General features: G+C 36.2%; 1 protein-coding gene across 1 annotated transcript in view; it reads left to right on the forward strand.

The window, feature by feature from the left end:
• ORC4 (origin recognition complex subunit 4) overlaps nt 1-24,828 on the forward strand; it is a 116,332-nt gene that overhangs the window by 57,809 nt on the left and 33,695 nt on the right. The window contains exons 3-7 of the mRNA XM_044669888.1: nt 5,671-5,747; nt 5,973-6,063; nt 21,537-21,612; nt 22,655-22,740; nt 24,232-24,280. Coding sequence (XP_044525823.1) covers nt 5,671-5,747; nt 5,973-6,063; nt 21,537-21,612; nt 22,655-22,740; nt 24,232-24,280 — 379 coding nt within the window. The remainder of the gene's footprint in view (nt 1-5,670; nt 5,748-5,972; nt 6,064-21,536; nt 21,613-22,654; nt 22,741-24,231; nt 24,281-24,828) is intronic.

The following is a 24,828-nucleotide window of genomic DNA, read 5'->3' on the forward strand; positions in this document are numbered from 1 at the left end:
GAGAGAAGGACAGTATAGTTTAATTGGTTCGTTAAGAGGTTAAAGATGAGTTTTGTTTTTCATATGTTGAGTTTGAGTTCTACTTCCTGGGAGATCCAATTTAAAATATCCAATTGAAGGTTGTGTTTCATAATTATAGCCTGGGGCAGTAGAAAAATAGAATGCTTGGGCCTACAGTCAAGAAAGCCTGCATTCAGTAATGCAATGATACAGGACAATTCTGAGGGTCTTATGAGAGAGAATGCTATCCACATCCAGAGAAAGAACTGTGGGAGCAGAAACATAGAAGAAAAACAACTGCTTGATCACGTGGTTTGATGGGGCTATGATTGGGGATATAGACTCTAAACAATCACTCTAGTGCAAATATTATTAATATGGAAATAGGTCTTGATCAATGACATATAAAACCCAGTGGAATTGCTCATTGGCTGCAGGAGAGGGGTGGGAGGAGGGGAGGGAAAGAACATGAATCATGGAATCATGGAAAAATATTTGAAAATAATTAATTAAATAGACTTAAAAGAAAGCCTTCATTCAAATCAGGCTTCAGACATTAGCTGTGTATCTCTCTGGCCAGGTTTTTAAATCTCTCTTTTCCTAATTTTCCTATCTTTAAAATGGGGGTGATGATAGTAGCATCTACCTGCCAGGGTTGTTACAAGGATCAAATGATATAGGTACTATAAATATTTGTCATTTATTATTATATAGGTCTTGTAATCATTTCTGTAGAGTTGATACTGAACCTTTTGGGGGACTAATGAGATATCACTGAGAGAGTAGAGAGAGAAAAGAGAAGAGGGCCCAGAAAGGAACCTTGGGGGACTACCACAGATAGTGGGCATGATGTGGATGAAGCCCCAAGAAAGTATATTAAGAAGGGGAATGATCATGGACATAGGAGAACCAAGAGAAAGTAGTGTTGTAAAAAATCCTCTCTGAGGAGAGATTATCTAGGAAAGATAAGTAATTGATAGTGTCTAATTCTGTAGAAAGCTCCAGAAGAGAATGAAGATTGAGAAATCACTATTACATTTGAGAAATAAATGGAAACTTGGGAGACAGCAATTTCATTTGATGGATAAGATCAGAAGCCAGGTTGCAGAGGTCTTAAAAGAGATTGGGAAGAGAGAAATTGGAAGTTCTAAGCATAGATAGCTTGTTCAGCATATTTAGCTGTGAAAGGAGAAAGAGAAAATGGTAGCTTTGTGGCAATGGTAGGATATAGTGTGGGTTTCTTGAGGACCTTTACTTTAGCATTATCACTTTGGCAGATGAATGTGGTTTAGATCAATATGAGAAGAAGCTTAATGCAGGAAAACCAACCACAGGCTATTGTCATAGTCCAGGTATGAGGTAATGAGGATCTGTATCAGAGTGGCAGCTGTATCAGAAAGGAGACCATGATATATACAAGAGACACTGTGAAGTTAGAAACAACATTTGACAACTGATTGAATCTAAGGGGTCAGCGAAAATGAGTTTGACACCAAGGTTTCAACTCTAGGTAATAGAGGGTTGGGTTGTGTAGGGAAATAGAGAGGTATGATGGAATAGTAAGTTTGGGGAAAAGATGAATTCTGTTTTAGACGTATTGAGTTTTTGAGATACTTGTAGTGATCAAGGTATCTAGAAAGCTCAAACTTGAGCTTAAGAATGAGGTTGGAGCTAGATATATACATCAGTCCTCATAAGAGAGAGACAGAATCATACTTAGAGGTAACTGAACCCAAAGGAACTAGTGATATAACCTCGTGAGAAGTATAGTTTGAGAAGAGAAAGGGGACCCAGACCTGAAAAACCATTTAAGTACCTACTATGTGTGAAGCCCTGTACTAAGGACTTTCCAAATATAGAAATCATTTGATACAACAATCTACAGAGGTAAATGTTGTTGTTGTTGTTATTATTATTATAATCATCTCCATTTTACAGTTGAAGAAAATGAGGTAGGTAATGTTGAAATAACTTACACATCTAGTAAGCTAGTAATTAAATGAAACTAGTTGGAACTTTGGTCTTTCTGACTCTAGGCCCAGCTTTCTCTCTTTGCTATGCTATCTTAACAGTTCAGAAACGTTAGGTCAAGTGATATTAAATAACTAACTTACCCTCTGTGTGTTTTCCTGCCTTTTGCATGTATTTTCCCCCTTTAGATTGTAAGTACATTGAGGATAGGGGACTATTTCCTTTTTATTAATTATATCCCTAGTGCTTAGTATGGTGCCTGGAACATTATTGATGCATAATTTTTTTTTTACTGGATTCCTGAAAATATCATTTTTCAATAATCTCAGATGCCCTGGAAAGGTCAAGGATGAAAATGACTGGTGAAACAAAAAGAACTCTGGATTTAAAGCCCTAGAACTTGGGTTCAAATCTCAGTTCTACTTTTTTTCATTTTTGGACTTCAGTTTCCTGATCTGAAAAGTAAGGGAGTTAAAGGATTTCTGAGGCCTATTTCAATTCTAAACCTTAAGTCCTCTGTTTTCTGAGAAAACACCAGTGCTTGGTATATTAGGAGGTTACTAGTGACCCTAGTGAACAATTCTTGTAGAATATTTGGGACACAAAGCTGGTAGCAGGTTTGTTCAAGGAATAGTAAATGAAAGATGCTAGGATAGGTAACTGCTTAGAGAAGTTTGGCTAAAGAAGTTCATAATAAAAGTGTCATAATTAAAAGAGCACCAAGATCTAGGATAATGTTTTATTTTTGTTTTTTGTTTTAACCTACCTTGGTAAATGATTGTTCCTAAAGGCAAAGATCTGGCTAAGGGAGAGATTGAATTGCCTGGGAAAGAATCAAGATTAGGGTGTGTTGGGAGTGATGTGGAAAAGATCTTAGATCTAAATGACTAAAGACTAGCCAGAGGGCAGAAAGAGATACAGTCATTAAAATCCAGTGATCTTTAATCTAAACTTTAAAAAAAAATAAGAGTTCGTATGCATTAAATTTATTTTTCCAGAGTTTGGACTATGTATTATTATAAATATATTCTGTATTGGCATAATTTTTTCCCCTATAGCTTGTCATTGTGAAAAGAGAATTATTCTCAAACTTAGATTGAATGGGATCGAAGTCCTGTTTCTGGCAAAAAATGATTATTTTAATCTGGACAGATTGTCAGAACATGTTGATAATGCATTAGTAGAGGGAGTTTCCTTACCTGTACCAATCAAATGACACATCTCTTCCCTCATATGGGGTCACTGAGAGGCTGATAGTTGGTGCAGTGGATAGAATGCTTGACTTGGAGTCAAAAAGAACTGAGTTGAAATTGTTCCACTGACATTACTTGTGTGACTCTGGGCAAATTACTTAACCTCTACTTCAGTTTCCTCATTCTTAAGGAGAATAATATTGGTACCTACTTACCAGGGTTGTCATGAGGAAAAAAATGAGATTATGTTTATAAAGTGTTTGGAAAGCTTAAAGTACTACATAAATGCTAGCTGTTATTATCCCAGTCCCTTTCCCTATTCTTTTAATGAATGAACATGATCTTTTAAATTACTTTATTGATATACCTCTATCATAAATTTTGTCTTGAAATATATATCTTAAGTACTGCTGGTAGTATGTACTGATTAGAAATTACTTAAGTGAAACTATCCTGAAAAACAATTTGGAATTATATAAAAAACATACATAAAATGTTTGTTTTCTTTGACTCAAAAATTCTACAGCAAGGCACATACCTCAAGGAGGTTCATGATTTTTTTAAACCATTACCTTTTGTCTCAAAAGCAATACTGTGTATTGGTTCCAAGGCAGAAGAGCTGTAAGGACTAGGCAATGAGGGTTAGGTGACTTGCCCAGGGTCACACAGCTAGGAAGTATCTAAGGCCAGATTTTAATCTAGGACCTCCTTGTCTCTAGATCTAGCTCTCAATCCACTGAGCTACCTAGATGCCCCCCCCAATGATGTTTTCTTAAGCATAATTTATCATATCTTTGTATTAGCAAAGAATTGGAAACAAAGCAGTTCCCCTTGATGAGGGAAGGGTAAAAGCAAGTTGTAGCACATACATCAATTTAACAGAACACTACTGTGAAAAAATCAACATATTTAATATAGAGTCATGGGAAAATTTGTAAGAACTGTTGATGCAGTGTCAAGCAGTTAGAAGCATGAAAATAGTATACACTGACTACAACAATATAAATGAAAAAAAAATAACTTGAATAAAACTGTAGGCTGTGAAATTATAAATGACTAAGCTTGGACCCAAAGATGAGGGAAACTTAAGTACTTTGCTACCTCCTTTTCAGAAGTAGAGGGGATTAAGGGTGTGGAAGTATTCTTAAAGTGCCTGAATTTGTGATGAGGTACTGGTTAGTTTTGCTAAACTTGAGGGATTTTTTTCCCCTTTCCTTTTTTGTTATAAAACAATGTTTGCTAGCAGGGAGATGACTTAAAAATATATTGGGAAGAGTGATCTTAAAATAAGTTAGTTATAAAATTTTAATTTAAAAACTTGCTCAGTGATTTTGTTTATTCACTAATGATAATACTTTTATTTTAGGATAAGGATACTCCTTATCCTAAAGTGAAGTTGAGAATTTTCATATAAGGTAAGGAATTGGAATCTAGCTCTAAAGTTCTGTGATTGCTTTATTCTATAATATAAGCAACTTTATAGTCTAGTTTTAAAAGTTGATTAGATCACCTCCCAAGATTGGGCACTTAACTGTCCAGGAATGCTTTTTGTGTCCTGGCAACTGATCTTTCCTAGAAATTCTTTGTTCTTTTCAAACAACTGTATTAGCTAAAATGGAATAAAACATCTTTTAGTTTGGTCAGGTTAGAACAAACTTTTTCATATAGATTATTAGATAAGTGACCATTCATCTTGGTAAATTTAAACTGGATAAGAATATGATATACTTCTAAATATTTTGGTTTCATAGACATATGCTTGGCATGCTGGAGCATTTTTAAAATAAAGTTAAGTATACAGTGATCAATTTATACCAGCTACATCTGTATTGCCAACCATATCCAGTTAATAATGTTTGGGGAGGAAGATTGTTTTTTTCTCTCCCTTTTTAAAATTATTACCTTGTACTCCTACATTCTCAGAGGATCCTTAGGGTCTTCCTTAGTGTATCTCTTGGAGTGCCAAAAGGAATTCTTTTCCAAGTCCATAGAAGAAGGAACTAGCATCATGATAATTAGCAAGGCTTTTTTGGAGACATGGAAGTTTGAAGAGTGAGGTAAATCATAAAATTTTAGAATTGGAGTTAGCTAGGTTTCTCAGTAGATTGAGAGCCAGGCTTAGACATGGGAGGTCCTAGGTTCAAATCTGGTGTCAGACCCTTCCTAGCTGTGTGACCCTGGACAATTCACTTGACCCCCATTGCCTAGCCCTTACCATTCTTCTGCCTGTTGGTTCTAAGGTGGAAGATAAGGGCTTACAAAAATAAATAAATAAAATAAAATTTTAGAATGCAAGTTTTACCAATTATTTAACTCTTATCTTATGTAGTTTGGGAAATAATTTTCAAAAGGGTTATTGATTTGTTCAAGGCTTTAGAAATGGAATTTTTAGTACCTTATTCTAGATACTCATTTTCCCAGTATATTTCAAAATTTTGTTCATAGCCAAAAATATATTTTTATTTCCGATGATCCTTTTTTTTTTTTTTTTTTTTTTTTTTTTAAGGTACAAAGAATTTTTCGTGCAAGATTTTGTCACCAGATTCCAAAGGGTAACCTGTTTGGAGTACAGACACAGTACAAGTAAGCTTGCATGTTACCCATTTTTAAACTTGACTAGAGCAACTTGACCACTCCTAAGGTTCTTTGACTCTAATGTTATTGCTTTCCCCACTTCTTCTTCGTATTAAAAGTTATTACTACATTTCTGCTTAAATTGTTTGGGTTTTGTTTTGCTTTATTTTTTTCCTTAATGCTGACAGAACTTAATAGTTTCTCTCTTTTCATTTTTATCTGTTATAATTTCAGACTCTTAATTGATCTGCTAAAACGAACAGCTATCCATGGAGAAAGTAATTCTGCATTAATTATTGGACCTAGAGGATCAGGAAAAACCATGGTAAAAATCAATTCTGAGGTGTTTTGGTTTTTTTAAATATGTATGAATAGGTGAATTTCATGAATAGTTTCTTGTTATATTCAAAAGTCAAAATATCTTGAATATGAATTTCCCCCCCCTTTGCTAGATTTTCTTATTTCAGTATATTGATATTTAGAAAGTTTCAAGCTACCTGCTTGCAAATATTTAATTCCTGTCATTTGTTTATTCCATTCCATCCTATCTTTTCCAACAAAATGCCCCCCACTCCCATCCCCATAATGTTTTCTTCTACTGGCTCCTTTTCTACCACCTGTACACATGCCCATGTCTTCCCTATCTTAAAAAATTCCCTTCTTGATCTTTTCATCTTTGTTATCATCCTATTTTTCTTCTGTTCTTTGTAACTATACTTCTCACAGAGGTCATATAAAATGATGCCTTTAATTTCTCTCTCCTCACTCTCTTCTTTAAGACTCCTTAAAGTCTGACCTATCATTCCACTGAAATAGCCTTTTCCAAAAGCTAATGATCTCCTAATTGTCAGTCCCAGTGACAGGTTTTCTTAAATTTCCTTCTTCACCTCTGCAGCTTTTGACACTGTTGATCATTCTTTTCTTCTTGATACTCTCTTCTCTCTAGGTTTTCAGGTAACTAGTCTCCCAGTTTTCCTCCAGTTTATCTGACCACTCCTGTTTACTAGATCCACTTCTAGAGCATGTCAACTGTCTTTAGGTACCCCTCAGGTCAACATCCTAATCATCTTCACTTTTCCCTATATGCTACTTCACTTGGTGATCTCATCAGCTCTCATAGATTTAATTACCATCAAAATGCTGATTATACTCCAGGCTGCCTTTCCTACCCTAATCTCTTTGCTGGCCTCCAATTTCACATCTCCAAGTGCCTTCAGTCTTCTCAGACTAGATATTGTTGCTTAATTTTTTCTAAGCACAGGTAAGCAAATGATAAGCAAAATATCTAAGCTATAAAGAGATTTATTATGGGAGGGCTGATCCCACAACAAAGCTGGACCCCTGGCCATGACCAGAGGACCCTGAACACTGTGAAAGACCTTCCTTTATACCCCAAAGAATTAGAAAACTTTTATACCGGTAAAAAAATAGTACAAAATAGTCATGCCCCTCCAAGAATAGAAACACCCGGAAGCAATATTCATTGGTTAGGTCAGCTAAGAGTATTCTTTATTTGTCTGTAGGTTAGATCAGTGATGAGCAAACTACGGCCCGCGGGTCATATTTTGGGAGGGAGTATTGGGGGGGCCTGAAATGTTCTATCTGGCCTTGCAACATTATTCCTAATCTGACGAATACAAGTAGGATACAATATAATGAAACTTCGAAAGAGTCACCTTAGAAACAGACTGACAGATGAACATTTCCTTTGACCCTCTCTTTTAAAAGTTTGCCCATCACTGGGTTAGATACATCTTCTGACCATCTTTTGACCATTACCTAAGAGTTACTTAATGGAAAGGGGGAAGTAGTGATGTCTGGCTAAGAGTGGGTAGTGATGAATAGTACCAGGTTCTTAACTAAAGGTCAGGCATCACAAGTATGCACATTCATTATATCTATATCCTTACCCTTTTTCACATTTATTCAGTCCCCCCCCCCCCCAATAAAAAAAATTTCCCTTCTCTTCCTCTCATTTTTTCCTTCTCCATAGTTCATCATCTTATTCTTTTTTCTCTCTTCTTCCTTCCGTTTTCTTTTCATTTTGGAACAAGTCATGGTGGACAAATGCAAATATAATGATAGAAATATATTTATATTGAGGGAAAAGGATGTTATAAATTGTAACATTTAATTAGACCTAATGTAAAACAATGGCATACATTTCTAAAGGTCTTAAAAAATGCCTCAAGAAAGAGAATTATTGGCTTCTTAGGCCTCATTTTCTTTATCTTTTAAATTAGAAAACTGAACAAGCTTAACGTATTAACATTGAGTTTTCTGTCTCATTTCTTCCAGGCAATTTTGTAGTTCTTTTAGGTAGGGTTTCTTCTTTTGAGTTTACCTCATGGCCTTTTCTCAGGCCCATAGCATTTCTTCATTGTTTTCAGATTTCCTATCTCCAATCTCATTTTCTATATTGGGAGCACTCTTCCTTCCTATCTTTTTAACAGAGATTTTGAGCAGGCTCTGCTTCATACTAGATTTATTGGCTAAGACTAGGTCTTGCCTTCTGTAGGAATGCCTGTATTTTGGCTTAGAATCCTAGCGACTCATCTTAGGATATAACCTTAAGCTTCTTTCCCACCTTCTTAAACAGTTCCAAACCTAGAATTAACTCCATTTCTTACTGTGAATCTGACAGGCCCCTTATCAGATGATAACTGAATTCATATGTAGCTTCCTATAAGATCTGAGTTTTTTTTGCCTCCCTGCCCCTTTCTCTAGCTATAGCTTCTGCTCTGTGGGACTAGGCTGGTTAGATAAGTACTCTGCTTCCTGGGCCTGGATTCTCTGCTGCCTGGGTGTTAGCCTGACTCTTTCCAATTTCTTTCCAATCTGCCCTGCATGCCTTTGCCAATCTTGGCTTATCTCTATCTAGAGCTTCCATAGAATTCTCTGAGACACTTTTTCAAGTCTTGAATTAAATGGATGGACTTATAGATATTTCCCTTATCACTGTTCTTTCTGGTGCATTTTTAGAGCTTTACCTGGATATTTATGGAGGATCAGGTCTCCTCTGGTTCTTAATACCTTTATCACTCCACCATTCCCTAGACCCGTGTTGGCGAAGATGTGGCACATGTGCCCCAGTATGCCTAAGGGGGTGCTCCATTCCCCTTTTCCACCACACTTGAGGACATATTTTTGCATGCCCCAGCCATCCAATGTGAGCACTTTCTTCCTCTGCTGTCTGAGGTAATACAAGGGGCTTACAGGCAACTGGAAGGTATAGTTTGAATATACAATCTCTAAAAGGCTTACCGACACTGCCCTAGACCCAACCATGACTCACTACAGATTTCCATCATTTGTTATCTTCTGATTAAATTAGCTTTCCTCTTTCTTTTTCAATTCACTGGTTTTTCTTTAGTAGTTAATTTTACATCAATAATCTTTCCTAGTGTTTTTCATTTGAAGTGCATGATACTTCTGCTACTGTATGTATTAAATAGAATAATGTCAAGTGAATTGGAAACTAACCACTATTCTTATATAAAAAAGGAATTTGTGGGAGACAGTGTACTAGATTCAAGATAACAAAACATAGAAATTAACTTAGGCAATAACTCATCTTTAAATTAGAGTCTTATTTTTGTCTTTCACATTTTGGTGTTATTGTTGAAAAAATATCCCAAATAAAGGGTGATTGAGAAATCTTTGTATATGTATTTAATATTTGGAAATTGATAACTACTATATATAGTTTTACCTATTCTGCATCAGTCAGTTAAGTACTTCATTAAGGTTTATCTAGATGTGAAGCTCTTTGCTATGGGAATATTAAGAAAGGAAAAAGATATTCCCTCCCTTTCAAGGAAGTCAGTCTGAAAGAGGAGACAACATGTAAACAGCTATGCACAAACAAACTATGGGCAGAATAAATTGGAAATAATCAACATAGGCAGAGAGACCAGAAAAGACTTCTTGTAAAAAGTGGGATTTTAGTAGAAATTAGGGAAGTCAGAATAAAGAGATAAAGAAGGAAAATATTCCAGGCATCAGTGACAGCCAGTAGAAATGCCTGAAATCTAGACATGAAGAACCACAAGGAAGCCAGTATCCCCAGGTTGCAGAATAAGGTATTATAAATAATTTGTGAATTTTAGAATGGGCTATTTTATAAAGGACTTTTTTTTAGGTAGAAAATAATTTAAATGACATATGGTTAGACCTATATTTTAGCCAGAGGACTAGAGAATGGACTGGAATGTGAGTTGTTGCAAGGGAATTAACCAACATGACATTACAGTAGTCCAGGCCTGAGGTGATAAGCAAAGTAGTTGTAATGTCAGAAGAAAGAAGTAAGTATATATGAGAAATCTTTAAAAGGGTAAACCAAATGGTCTTGTCAATAGATTGAATATGGACTGAGAGAGAGGAGGCAAGGATGACACTTAGATTTATAGCCTGGGAGACTGAAAGGATAATAGTGCCCTCCTCAGTAATAAGGAAGTTAGAAAAAGAGGAAGTTTTGAGGGGGAGAGATAATTAATTCACTTGTGGACATTTTTATTTTTAGATGTCTATGAAAAATTCTGTTTGAGATGTTTAATAAATAGTCGGAAGTGTCCAACCACGGTTAGTGCTAGATAATATTTGAGAACTATCAGCAGAGATGATGATTGTATCCACAGAAGCTTTATGAAATAAGAGTTAAATAGTATAAAGAAGAGATAGATGTGGTTAGAGGCCTAACCTGGTTGAAAATCTAGCAAAGATCTTGAATGGAAAGAATGGAAACATGGAGCATTCACCCTGGTAAGTGGTAAACAAAGGAGTAAGTGGTAGCACAAAATCTAGAGAGAAGAGCATCAAAGAAAAGGTGATTGATTGATAGTGTTAATAGTCTGCAGAAAGGTTAAAAAAGATGAATATCGAAAAGAAAAGCCTATTAGATTTGACAATTAAGAGATTGTTAATACTTTGCAAAGAGCAGTTTCATTTGAATGATAAAGTTGAAATGTGTTATGGGTAAATTACTGGAGGCAGGTTGGTAATAAGAAGGCTGCTAAGCCTCACTTGACCTGACAGGCTCTGTTGACTGAGTCTGCCAAGTAGACAGTGGAAATTGCAGGCACTGGACGAATCTGGGCTATTGGGTGAAGTGTTTGCCAGGTGGTTACCCAATGTGTTAGTGACCCCAAGCCTATGGAGATCAGCTTAGCCAAGCCTCTGCCCACAACAGCACCCAAATCAGGAATCTAATGGGAGTTGTAAGTGTGTTTAATAACTCCTCTAGCCCTGACTTGGGGTTGGATTGGATGGTAAAAGATAGGTTTGGGCTGGTATAGATATGCTCGTTGGATTAGCACTATTCTGACTACAGTTTATAAATCTTCCCTAATCAGCTATAGATGATTCACCAATTAGGAAAGGAACACCAATCTTCTTTGATTGAACTGTAACAGGGTTTATTTGCTATCTATAAGGGTTAGGAACAAGGAAACAGGATAAAGGGTTTGGGGAAATATTAAGCTAAGTCTAAATGAATAAAGGTGAACTGAATCAACTAGATGATAGGTTTGGTAATAGGCTGGAGCTTTCTTCTCCCTCTCTCAATCCCTGGCTTAGCCCGGCCATGGCACAAGTCAAAGGATAAGGAAGGTTAGTGATATTCTTCTTGTTGGTTGTGATGATGTTTCTCTCAGTACAATCAATTAGCTGGTAATTGATTTCCTATGGCACTCAGATATGGATGCTGGATTGCAGGTCTAGGCCTACTCTCCCTCCAAACGACCCTCTTCCCAAGAATCCTCAAGAATGAGATATTCAGTTTGCTGTTGTCCCTGGGTATTTATAGGGTGGTTCCAACTGTCTTCTGACCCTGGCTCTTGCCACCCCGAGCACATTCCAAGGTCTTCAACCAACCTTCCTGTCACTCAAGATATCCCCCAGAAGTTCCTTATTACAAATGTATAATGGGTAAAAAATGATACCAGTTGCAAAAAACTTCTATATTTTATTAGTTTAACTTTTTTTATGAAATTAAGTAGATTTATAATGTTAAAAAGAATCAGCAACCATGAGCCTCTTGAATGGGTAATCCATTTCGTTACAAGAAAGATATAGTAGACAAAATTGATTGTAAGATGTATCCCATTATCCAATTTAAAAATAACAGTAAATTTAGCTTATATTTGTCATATATAACTTTAGGCGGTATGGCATAATGGATAGAGAGTAGGTTTCAGAGCCAGGCAAACCTGCCTTCAAAACTAACCTCTGGGACCCTGGGTTTTTCTTTTTTTTCTTTTTTAAACCCTTGCCTTCCCTCTTGGAGTCAATACTGTATATTGGCTCCAAGGCAGAAGAGTGGTAAGGGTAGGCAATGGGGGTCAATTGACTTTCCCAGGGTCACGCAGCTAGGAAGTATCTGAGGCCAGATTTGAATCCAGGACCTCCTGTCTGTAGGCCTGGCTCTCAATCCACTGAGCTACCCAGCTGCCCCTTCTTTTTTTTTTTTTTTTTTTTTTTTTTTTAATTTTATTTAGAATGTTTTTCTACAGTTACATGATTCATAATCCCCCTTCTTTTCTCTTTTCGTTATACATGTATCATTGTTCAAAACATGTTTCTATTTGCAGTAGATTGATCATTTAACATCAAAACCCTAATCACATACCTGTTGCACTACATAATTGAGTTTTCTAGTGCATTTCTGGTTTCATAGTTCTTTCTCTGGATATTGATAGAGTTCTTTCTCACAAGTTCCTCTGAATTGTTCTGGGTCATTTCGTTGCTGCTAGTAGAAAAGTCCATTATATTCGATTGTGCCCACAGTGTATCTATCAGTTCTGCTCCTTTCCCGCCTTCCTGGAGGTCATTCCAGTTCACATGGAATTCCTCCATTTCTTTATTCCTTTCAGCACACTAATATTCCATCACCATCAGATGCCACAATTCGTTAAGCCATTCCCCAATCAATGGACAAACCCTCTTATTTTCCAATTTTTTGCCACCACGGAGTAGGTCTATGAATATTTTTGTACAAGTTTCTTTCCTTATTATTTCTTTGGTGTACAAACTCAGTAGTGGTATGTCTGGATCAAAGGGCAGGCGTTCTTTTAAAGCCCTTTGTGCATAATTCCAAATTGTCCCCCAGAATGGTTGGACCAATACACAACTCCACCAGCAGTGTATTAGTGTCCCAAATTTGCCACATCCCCTCCAACATTTATCACTTTCCTTTGCTGCCATATTGACCAATCTGCTGTGAGGTGTTAACTCAGAGTTGTTTTTATTTGCATTTCTCTAATCAGAAGGGAATTAGAATACTTTTTCATGTGCTTATTGATAGTTTTGATTTCATCATGTGAAAACTGCCTATTCATGTCCCTTGATCATTTGTTGATTGTAAATTTGACTAAGTTCCTTATATATTTGGGAAGTTAAACATTTGTCAGATAGTTTTGTCATAAAAATACTCTCCCAGTTTATTGACCCTGGGTTTTTCTTAATGCGTATGGCATTTTTAAGATTATAAATTGTTGGGAGCAGATAGGTGGCAACAGTGGATTAAGAGGCAAGCCTAGAAACAGGAGATCCTGGGTTCAAATCTGGCCTTCCACACTTCCTAGTTTGTGACCCTGGGCAAGTCACTTAACTGCCATTGCCTGGCCCTATCTTGGAACCAATACACAGTATTGACTCATAAGATGTAACAATGCAAGGTATGTTTTTGGTTTTGTTTTGTTTTTTAAGGACTATAAGTTGTATAGAAAGTGCTGATTGACATGGCACAGGAAGTTTCCTCATCCTGGATTTGAAGTGGGTAAGTAAACACACAGAAGTTTCTAGGGGGTGAAAGATGAAGGAGGAATGAAGAGTGGAGAGGGATAACTACCTTAGACAAATACAAATGGGCTGTGACAGTTTGAGTAAGTGGCAATTGGGATCCAACTGACTCAGACTACTACATCAGCCAGGAATACCTAATTACTATGGAAAAGAAACAACAAGAAGTTAAAAAAACCATTATCTTATAATGAATTTAAAGGGTAAGAGATGTAGGGAGAGGTCACCCTAACCTAGATATCTAAGGACAAAACTCAGGGACTGGGAGCTGGGTCAGGATCTATACTATACTAACCCAGTCTGCCTGGATTAGCTTAATAGGCTGGAAGGTGAATGGATGTCTTACAACCTGAGTTCACTTCTGTTCCAGCAATGATCCAGCACAGGTCCTCAGCAAAATTAATCCAAAGGAAGGATGAAGTCAGTGAGCCAATTCAGACTGGAAGTCCACCTTTCAGAGCTATGATCAATGCTCACACCTTTATTTCCTGGCAGAACAGATGACTCCTTGATAGAGAAAATCCCCTCTCCTGGGCTCTCCATTAGAGACATCTAATAACAGCATCACACTGTTCCCTCCATAACAGAGTCCTCAGGAAAGCCTTCCTTCCTTCCTTGCCACTATTCCATCATTAGAATCTTTAGGTTCCAACAGCCTGGTTGCTAATTTCACTAAATGTCTAAATTCTTAATTTTTCTGCATAACAGAGTTCCCTATAACACCGAAACCACAATTCCAGGATTTTTATTCCAGGTCTTACTCAGATGGAAAAACCTCAACCCCCTTCAGAACATGGAGTATAAGAATCATAATACTTTATTCCCTGGATTCCCTTTTCTTTCCTCTTCTTACCTCCTCTAACTACTTCACACTGTAGCAATATCATAAGTTGTACCCCTAAATCCAGTATCATTAGAATATGACCAATTTATAAGGATCTACTGTTTCTAGACCTCTCATTTCCCAAGCCACCTTTCTTTCTACTTGGCCCATGTATTTATAAAAATCTAATAATGTAGCCTTCAACTCTTCACCAAATCAGTATCATTTCCTAAAGTATTTCCTCCTTGAATTTTGAAAGTTATTTAATGTTGAAAGTTTAGATAGTGGAACAGAAAATGAGTAACAGTGTTAACCAGCTTAGCAAATGTAGACATTTTAATTGAATTAGGTGTCCAGGGGTAGATGATCTTTTAAAAATATTATTTTAGAATTTGCTTTTAGACCAGAGCTTTCAGTGGAGTGGAATGGGTATTTAATTTCCCTCTTTTCTTACTAGTGTAATGCAGGGTTGCTGCAAAGCTCTTGCTTTTACAAACCAACTGTAGCAGCCCTGACAGTTGGAGGGGATAGAATGTTAACCCTGGGCTCACCAGAAAACTGTTAGAGCCTGAGACTATACATATCCCCGGAGTAACAACTGAAGGGCCTTTTGCTTTTGGGACTTTGGGGCTTTGCCTGATTTCCCTGAACCTCTCCTTTGACATCCTGCTATCCCCTGGATTTCCACATTGGGCTCTCAGAGGAAGGGTGATTTGGTGGGTGGAAATTGTGGGAATTAGCTTTTATAAACAGGCAGGGGTAACCTAAACCAAACTATCACTGCATTTAACAATCTGCTGAACCTTTACATCAGGGCAGGGAAATTATCTTTGGCTGAGGGAGCTGGCTCCCTCTGCCTGATCCCCTCTTCAGTGACACCTCCCCCAGTACCAGCTTCTCCCTTAGCAGCAGTTACCAAACCCTAATCCCCTTTTCCCTCAGCTTACCCTGGGCAATAATAAATCCCTTTGATTTTTATACAAGGAGTTTCTAGTGGATCATTGTATCCACAAATAGGGCAAAGGCTCAAGAAGGAAAGGAATAGCCTTTATTTATTTCTTGAGGGCAAACCTAGGCATCCATCTTGGGCAGGAAGTGGTCAGCCCTCATTTCCTGTAAGGTTTCAGTTTTCACCAGCAGGGAGGGGCCTCTTGACTCCGCCCTCAAGGGAGCTTAAAAATAACAGCTGGAGGCTGAAGAAACCCTTCAGCCAGACCCATACCATCTCTGGCTGAGCCAATTCTTCTTATATCATTGAGATAATCTCCCTTCCTGAAGGACCCAGCCTATTTCCTCCCAGTACCCTCAAGTACCTAGCCTCTGTGATTAGCCTGCTTAATTTGCTCTTCATATATTCTCCATTCATTCCTTAACTTTCTATATTCCCATTTATTCCAAATATATATATTTCCATTTTATTCCATAACACTAGCAATGGGAAATACTACTTATTAGTACCCTTGAGGCTCCCAGGGGAAAGAGGTCTTCCAGGTCTTGCACTTCCATACTAAGGTAATATGTGTTCCCCACCTCCTTAGAAGTGCTATTGTATTCTTTAAATTTTTTACCTATTCTTTGTACAAACTCTGTGTATTCGTGTGAGGATGCATCTCAGGTTTATGGGGGTAATAATTTATACCAATTATTAGTAATATAGCATTCCATTAAATTGCTTTGCTTTGAGCTAATTACATATTGGCATGACTGTTAGTAGGAAGCACCTCATTAAGGACTCCAGTTTAATAGGAGTAGGATTCAAGAATAGGGATTCACAGAGCCTCTTCACACTTGCAGTAGCTGCCCTCTTCAATGTCCAACATGCAAACTAACATTGATCATTGTTATTTCTGACATTAATTTAGTTGTCTGTTAGTGTTATCTTTATTTACATTATTATAATTTTTGTTTGGGTGAAAACTGACTGAAATGACTACAGTCAAATTTATGTTATTTTCCCAAGAAGGGAGGGAGAGTTCCTTTGTTTGATTTTGCTTGTTCTTGGTTCCGCATTCTTAGTCATCTAGCTTCCACTTCTTAAAATCATCTTATACTCATACATATGACCAGGTCCTATCTGCTATCCCTTATTCTGTCTCCTACATCTTTCCTTTCCTTTCTTAATGTTAAAATCCTTTCTTAATCTTGTATCACCTGTCTCAAGCCAGAAGTACAAACCCTCTTCTGACTGACTTTTCTTCTACCAGCCTTTTCATCCTCCAATCTTCTCACAAGTATCTACAGATTCATTTTCCTGAGATTGCTACATTAATCATGACATATTCTACTCAAATTTTGTGAGTTTTCTTGACTGTTGGAATTATGGCCCTCCACAGCCTGGGCCTTTGTAACTTGTACTGCAGCAACCTTGTATTTCCTCATTATGCTCATTTGGATATAAAATCTGGAAACTTGAGTTTGAATCCTGGCTCTAACATTTATTAGCTAAGTGACCCAGGGTAAGTCTTTTAATCTCTCTGGACTTCCATTTTATTTATTTGTGTTTTTTTTTTTTTGTTTTTTTTTTTTTGTTTTTTTTTTTAATCCTGGGACTCCATTCAAGGAGCATAGGGCCACAACCAGTAGGCAATGGGACACATAGTCGCTCAGGGTCACCCAGCTGGGAAGTGTCTGAGCCCAGACTTGAACCTAGGACCTTTTCGTCTCTAGGCCTAGCTCTCAATCCACTGAGCTAGCCCAGCTGCCCCTACTTTAGGTTGCAATTTCTTTAGCAGTGTAGTTTTTTTTACAGGGTGGGATTGCTAGCCCCACGCCCAACCCTCCTCCTTTTTCATCAGGGCTAGGGACCGTCCTTGGCCCAGGAGTGGTAAGGGTGGGCAGTAGGGGTCAAGTGACTTGCCCAAGGTCACACAGCTGGAAGTGTCTGAGGCTGGACTTGAACCTAGGACCTCCTGTCTCTAGGCCTTGGCTCTCAATCCACTGAGCCACTCAGCTGCCCCTTATTGCAATTATTCATTTGTAATATCATAATAATGCTGGTACAGTCTAATTAAAAGTTTTTTATAAAGAAAGTACTTCATAAAGCTTTATAGCACTTTATAATGAGAGTTATCATTATTGCTGTTTATTTGTGGCATGTGAGAAGGAAGTAAGGGATTTAGTGTTATTTATTTCATCATTGTAAAAACTTTTGTAAAATCTCTCCATACAAATATTTACAACTCTAGATCTCATCTCATCCATATAATAACTAACCCACCTTAATTATAATCTTTATCAACCCTCTGCCTTACAACTTGGATTTACCCCCCACTCCCCTGTTTCCACAGTGATCTGAATAATTTCTCCTTATTTGCTAACTTGGCAATCAGATGATCTTGTCGAGTTTGTTCCTCCTTTAGGAATTCTGGTTCCTTGTCCCTGTGATTTCTGGAGTAATCAAGACTTAGTTTCTTGATTGGAAAGTACTTCTAGCCTTACTTTCCTCTCTTACCTATTATTCCGGAAACTCAGCACATTATTCTTATTTCTTATTATAATAACACTTATATTTAGCCCCAAGGATTATTAGTATATCATTAATTCACTGGCCTTACTTCTATTAGATAATAGAAAATAAGTTCAGAAAACAATCATTTTTTACTTTTATATTACTGTTCCTCTATGATTCTTGGTTACACAAATTATGCTGTATGAGCAACCCAGAAAGTACTTCAAATTTGATTTATGTATTTGGTGAGAAGCTAAAAATAATAGCATAGTGTAAGCAGAAAAAATGGACTTCTGGTTAGAAAGTCTGGGTCCAAATTTTAGTTCTATCATGAGCTAGAAATTTTCTACTAAAATAACCAGTATTTAACCTCTCAACATTCAATTTCTTCAACTGTGAAACTGCAATAATACTTATTCTACTGACTTCATGATATTGGAAAAATATTTTAGAAAATGCTTTAAATATGTGTCTCAAACATACCTTCTTTGGCCAATTTATTATATGGAAATCAGTTTTCAAGAATAAATATCCAGGGGGCAGCGGGGTAGCTTAATGGATTGAGAGCCAGGTCTAGAGATAGGAAGTCCTAGGTTCAAATCTGGCCTCAGACACTTCCTAGCTGTGTGAACCTGGGCAAATCACTTAACCCCCATTTCCTAGACCTTATCACTCTTCTGCCTTAGAACCAATACATAGTTTTGATTCTAAGATGGAAGGGAAGGGTTTAAAAAAAAAGAATAAGTATCTACTTTCTGTGCTCAGTACAGTAATAGACACTATATAAAACTTATTCTCCTCCCCTCTACTGTCTATGCAAGGTCCTGAATTCCCCTGTAAGTAAAGAACAGCTTTTTCCTGTCTCATTATCATTCTTCTATTTTTGTGTGTCTACCTTTGTCCCTCTCCTTCCCTTTTACCATTATCCCTCTTGCCATCATGGGCTATGAAGTGTGTCATATGAGACAGAGATGTTCAAAAAAGTGTTACTGTCAACTTTTTTCTTGGTGGAGCTCTTGTGCTATCTTTTTAGTCCTTATTAAAACTCATATCTTGTATCCCTGAAGCCCAGAGCAATTTTAATTTTTGATCCATAGAACTGTCTCATCACAATTTTCAACTATCTTTTTTTCATTTTCTTCACTACATATCATTCTCCAGCTCCATGAGAGAAAACTCTTTATCTTCTTATACCTTTTTTTCTATCCTGTTAAACCCTATTTCATTCATGCTCCACTTTCACTTTACCCAGGCTTTCAACTCTGCATTCTGAAATTCTCATTCCATAGTGAAGAAGCTTTCCTTCATCTGGGGGCATTTTTTTTTTCTTACAGTCCTTCCATATACTAGTCCTCACTGTAGTATCATGATGGCACTATGTTTTTGACTCTTATTACTGTCTCTTCCTTCAATACACACTATTACTGTTAGAAGTGGGCTGAATACTCCCTGTTGTCATTATCACTTTCTGATTCTTCTTTACATAGGTCGTTATATAACCTTTCTTTCTTTGAAGATCACAGTATAAAAATTTTCCACTCAGTCAAAATCATTGCTATCGTTTAGCAGCCTCCAAGTCATTTTCTCTCCTTTTTCAAAAGTTCCAGCCCTTGATTCAATCTGAAGTAGCCTGGGTAAGTAAAGTAGTGAGAGAAATGAGGTTTACAGACTTTTACTTTTACAGTGTCCAAATGAGAGGATTAAATATTTCATTGTACTTTTCACCACTTGTGGTAAAGTAGTATCTCCCTGCATCTGACCTTTGAATTCCTTTTCTCTCTTAATCATGTCCTCGTGAAGTTCCCTTTAGAATTCCTCCTTCCTTGGTCAGCAGCTCTGGTATTCTGAGCATTCTCATCTTTTAATTAATTTTCCTAAAATCAGGGAAGAAAACACAAAGTTGTCTGTTTGCTTACCTCTTCTGTGGTTGGGTTCAAGACATAACTGGTGCCCTTACCCCATCTTACTCGTTGAGAGATAGTTCAAAGTCATCCTGTTTTGTTGTTGTTGTTTTGTTTTGTTTTGTTTTGTTTTTTTCATCCACAGAGTAACAAGAGAAAGAGATATTTATCATATACAAACTAATTTCTAAATTGACAAATTCTCAGTCATCAGTTCTTCTACTTCACATCAAATTAGAGCATTTCTTGTAATCATATAGTATCAACACCTGAGTCGTAATGTCCATAAAGTGCTGGAGGCAACCTAGTGAAAATCTCTCTGAACTTAGCTAGTAGGCTAGTTCTTGATTGGGAGAAATGGAATCCTTTCCTCGGCCAACTTTGAACTTTTCCATTTTGGTGTAGGACTCCACCATAGCTTGTATCATGTTGATAAAAGTCTTCAAAACCCAGGCTAACATTTCACTCTAAGAAGAAACCTTAAAGATGGAAATTAATCAGTATCTTACTTGATAACTTTCAAAATTGTCTGAATTGAACAAAATTTGAGCTACTTAATGATATGTGTGTAGGGTTAAATTTTGGGGTAGGAGTTTGAACAAAAGTCAGGAGAGCAATTTGGTAAAACACCAACATTTAGTTTATTTTGAGAAAAGTTCGGATAGTAGAAAGGAGGAAAGTTAGAGAACTCTTATACCTATACATAAGATCCCAATCCTAACTAAAAATTTCTAAAAAACCCTAAATCTATCTGCCTTTGAGGGCAGTGTCTTCTGCCAGGCCAACTCTGGAGTACTCTTCTACTCTGACTATCTAAGAATTTACCCACTAACTATCTAACTATCTAAGTTAATCAATAATCCATAAAGCTGTTAAGGCCTTAAATCCATTTTTTCTATCCACAACTGTCAGTCAAAACTCCCAGTCTCAAGAGAGAGAGACAGAAACTGCTGTTCTTCTCCCCAGGGGACCCAGAGACAAAAAAGACCCTTTCAACTGCCTGCAACTCACCTACCATCAGCCACATTCTCCTAACTATCACCAACTGCCTGCCTGCACAGCAGGAGGGCTCTTACTCAGAAATCTTTTGCTCTCATGTCTCTTAAAGTGAAATAGAGAGAAATTAAGAAAAACTCTCTTAGCATATGCTTTTATTATGTGAATGTATATGTGCATACATTATGTACAAATTGTTTCACCATCATTCATTCTAACATCTTTAAAGCTGACAGTTTTCAAATAGTGAATGTTTTGAATTTCTTTTAAGTGACTGCAATATAATTTGATACCATTGAGGTCACACAGATAGAATTAGACTTGAAATAGAACCACTGATTTTTTTCTTTTTTTTCAAGCATTTGTACAAGATATCTCATAAGACTTTCTCACCCTAACTGCATTATGTTCTTATGTAAAGAACAATGAACTTAGTCTGCAGAGACTAAGTTCAAAGTCATGTCTCCAGCTCTTTTTAGCTATATGACAATGAGCAAGTCATTTAACCTAAGTTTACTTTCCTTATCTGCAAAATGAGATTATAATATATGTTATATTTGCCACCTATCGCTATTTTCAGGTTCAAATGAGATGAAAGGTGTAAAACACTTTGCTCTCTCTAAAAACATTAGATAAATGGCAATTATTATTTTGAAATATTGAAAGTTAGCTATGATCAAAACTATTAATTTTTTAAAAATAGAAAATAGGATGAATATGACTTCATAGCACAACTTTATAAACCTATGTATTTATAGACCTTTTTTAAACCTGTTATCTCATTTAAGAAGTTTTGTAAACTATGAATTCTTTTGGCTTTTTTTGGACGGTAGATATTAAATCAAGCTTTGGAAGAACTTATGGAAATAAAACAAGTGAGAGAAAATGTTTTGCAAGTTCACCTAAATGGTAAGTGTATCATTGTGTTTGATGGCATTCAAAAACACTATCATTGGGCAGCTAGGTAACTCAGTGGATTGAGAACCAAGCCTAGAGGTAGGAAGTCCTGGGTTAAAATCTGGCCTGAGACCCTTCATAGCTGTGTGAACCTTGAGCACGTCACTTAACACTCATTGCCTATCCCTTACCACTCTTTTGCTTTGGAACTAATACACAATATTGATTCTAAGACAAAAGGAAAGGTTTTTTTAAAAATCATCCATTTACCTATAATTCTTTATAATATTGTATAGTGAATTTGTATGTATAGAAACAGGTTTTATAAACAGTTCCAAGATTTCCTTCAGCAATTTGTACCCTCTATCATTTCTTAAACAAGATAACATTTTAGAAAAGTTAAGGAAAGCTAAAACACAAAAGCTCTTTTACACTTCAGTTTATCAGCATTTGTTAGCCTGATGCTACAGTAGATAATAGTCAAGGAGCTTATATCCTATTCAAGAAAAACAACTTATAAAGACCATAAGCATATGCAAATTAAATATAAGTGATTTTCAGAGAAGACTTTTAAAGCTGCTGAGATGAGGAATGTCTTCTTGTTGGCAGTGGTGTTTGAGCTGAACTTTGAAAAACACTGGAGATTATGAGACACTGATGTGAAGAGAGAGAAGAGAGTATTATAGGAAAGCCACTATGGGTGGAATAGTGTGTATCAAGGGTTTAATAAAGGTTGAACGGTAGATTCATGTCAGGTTATAAATGGTTTTTAGTGCCAAACAGAGGAGTTAGTATTTCTAGAGATTATAAGGGGCCACCAACCAGACTTTACTAAGCAAGCAGAGGACTAGCATGGTAAGACCTGTGTTGTAGGAATATTTGCTACAGTTAGCTCCATTCTCTCATTATGTCAGATCTAAAACTGGAAGTGGTTCATATGCCTTCACTGATGATAAAAAGAATAAGAGTTGCAAAAACTGATTAAGTTTTTTTTTTTAAGTACTGCATTAGATATAACTTTTGTTTAATACTTTTAAATAACATTTTATTTCAGGATTGCTGCAGACTAGTGATAAAATTGCTCTAAAGGAAATTACAAAGCAATTATGTCTGGAAAATGTAGTTGGAGATAAAATTTTTGTGAGTATCATTTTAATGTATCCAAGTATGATTTCAGGTGCAGTCACTGGAGTATATATTTATGATGTTAAGAGTTAGGATTCCAAATTGGGTTTTACTGATGACCAGTATAGTTCCCTCATTATAGAGATATCTATATATTTGATGTTAAAACTGAATTTTGTTTCCTCTGTATATGAGATTTATATTTTAACGTAGTAATCAGGATATATTTAAGACTTTTACTTAAATGTCTCAGAAAAACCATTGCTTATATCTGGGCCTCAATTTGTCAATAAAATATACTTAGATTAACTCTTAAAAATTTTTCACCAAGCCACCACAGTATCATTAGCTTTCCTTTTTTCTTTTTATGATTTCTTTTTTTAGACAGTAAGAAACAAGTATTAGAAGATCAAATAATAGAAAGTTGGATTAGTTTTAAGACTACTAATTAGTTTTAAGACTACTAATGAAAAAATGACCAATCCTCTGATTGGTTTTAGATAGATAAATTATATTTGCCAATCAATTAATATTTAGGGAGTGTTTGCATAATTTTAAAATAATTAACATAATAATAATAATGATGTAGATAACCTATTATTTATAAACAGGGACCCAAAAGAGAGTTATATTGGGGCTAAGCTTGAGAAATCTAAATGTGTTTTGAAAATATTAGGAATATATTTAACTGTTATTTTTACTTAAAATGTATATTTAACACTGAATAATGTATGTGGAAAAAATTGACATTGTTGCTTAGATAATCAGTTTTATTCATTCTTCAGATCAGTTACTTGGGGATTTATTTGTATTCTTTCTCCCATACTGTCATTTGCCTTTGGCTTTTTTCTTATTAGAACATCATTCAGATTCAGGAAGGAAAAGGAAAGCTGAAATTGCTAATCATTTGTTCTATTATCAGCAATATTAGTAAGGAAAAGAGGAAGTGAATTTATTCCTCTCTCCTCCCCATTTACATCTGCTGGGATTTAAAGTTGTTTGATATGATTCTTTAAATTAAGCAACACAAATGAAATAAGGACTAATGAACTTTAAAAAGGAATATATTAGCAAGGTCTTCACCCACAAACTGCAGCATCTGGATAGCACATCTGCTCATCTTTTCATTCCCATCTCTGATACAGAAGTGGTATGCAGAAATGTTTTGGGTACAGGCCAAATACAAATAGACATTTTATTTCATATACAAATTTAGCACTATATTTTAATGGGGAACTACCATTTGAGGAATTACTATTTGAAGAAAGTTACTCATCTGATAGCTTATTTGGAAGCCAAGGCCAGTCTTTCAGTGAGATCAGTCAGTTTTGCCTCATCTGGAATATGCTGGTGTATTTCAAAATTGTAAATAAATTTTAAGAGTTGAGTTTTATTAAATTGAAATGATGTTAACCAGTTACTTCCTAATATCAAACATAAGTCTGAGGATATATTCTTACCTTTTCTCTTGGATTTCTCATCTCATTTTTTTTTTACTTGTTATAGGGATCCTTTGCAGAAAATCTTTCTTTTCTTCTGGAAGCTTTAAAAAAAGGTAATTGCAAGTATCAGTGATACAGCATGGTAGATATCAGCAAAGCTGAGTAAGGGTGGTAAAATTTTAAAAGAATATTAGATGGGGGGATGAGGGGAGGGCAGCTGGGTAGCTCAGTGAATTGAGAACCAGACCTAGAGACTGGAGGTCCTAGGTTCAAATTTTCCCTCAGATACTTCCTGGCTGTGTGACCCTGGCCAAGTCACTTAAACCCCATTGCCTAGCCCTTACCACTCTTCTGCCTTAGAACCAATAGTATTGATTCTAAGGTAGAAGGTAAGGGTTTAAAAAAAAAGTTTATTTGATGGAAAAAATTAAGAATTATCATGCCTAAGAATGGTTGTTATTGGTCTTAATATAGGACAGTCTTTCCCCTCCAAATCTCATTCATATAAAACTTAAGTAAATATACTTTATATTTCAAACGTAAGATGAATTTCTGATCCCATTAATGTGATTACTTCCTCTCCAGCATTAAAAATGGCAGCATTTTCATCCTATGCAACTCTTATCCATGGCTCCCTGCAAGTCTTCTAGAGCCTTTGCTG

The sequence above is a fragment of the Gracilinanus agilis genome, chromosome 3, assembly GCF_016433145.1.
Source record: "Gracilinanus agilis isolate LMUSP501 chromosome 3, AgileGrace, whole genome shotgun sequence".
Taxonomy (NCBI): Eukaryota; Metazoa; Chordata; class Mammalia; order Didelphimorphia; family Didelphidae; genus Gracilinanus; species Gracilinanus agilis.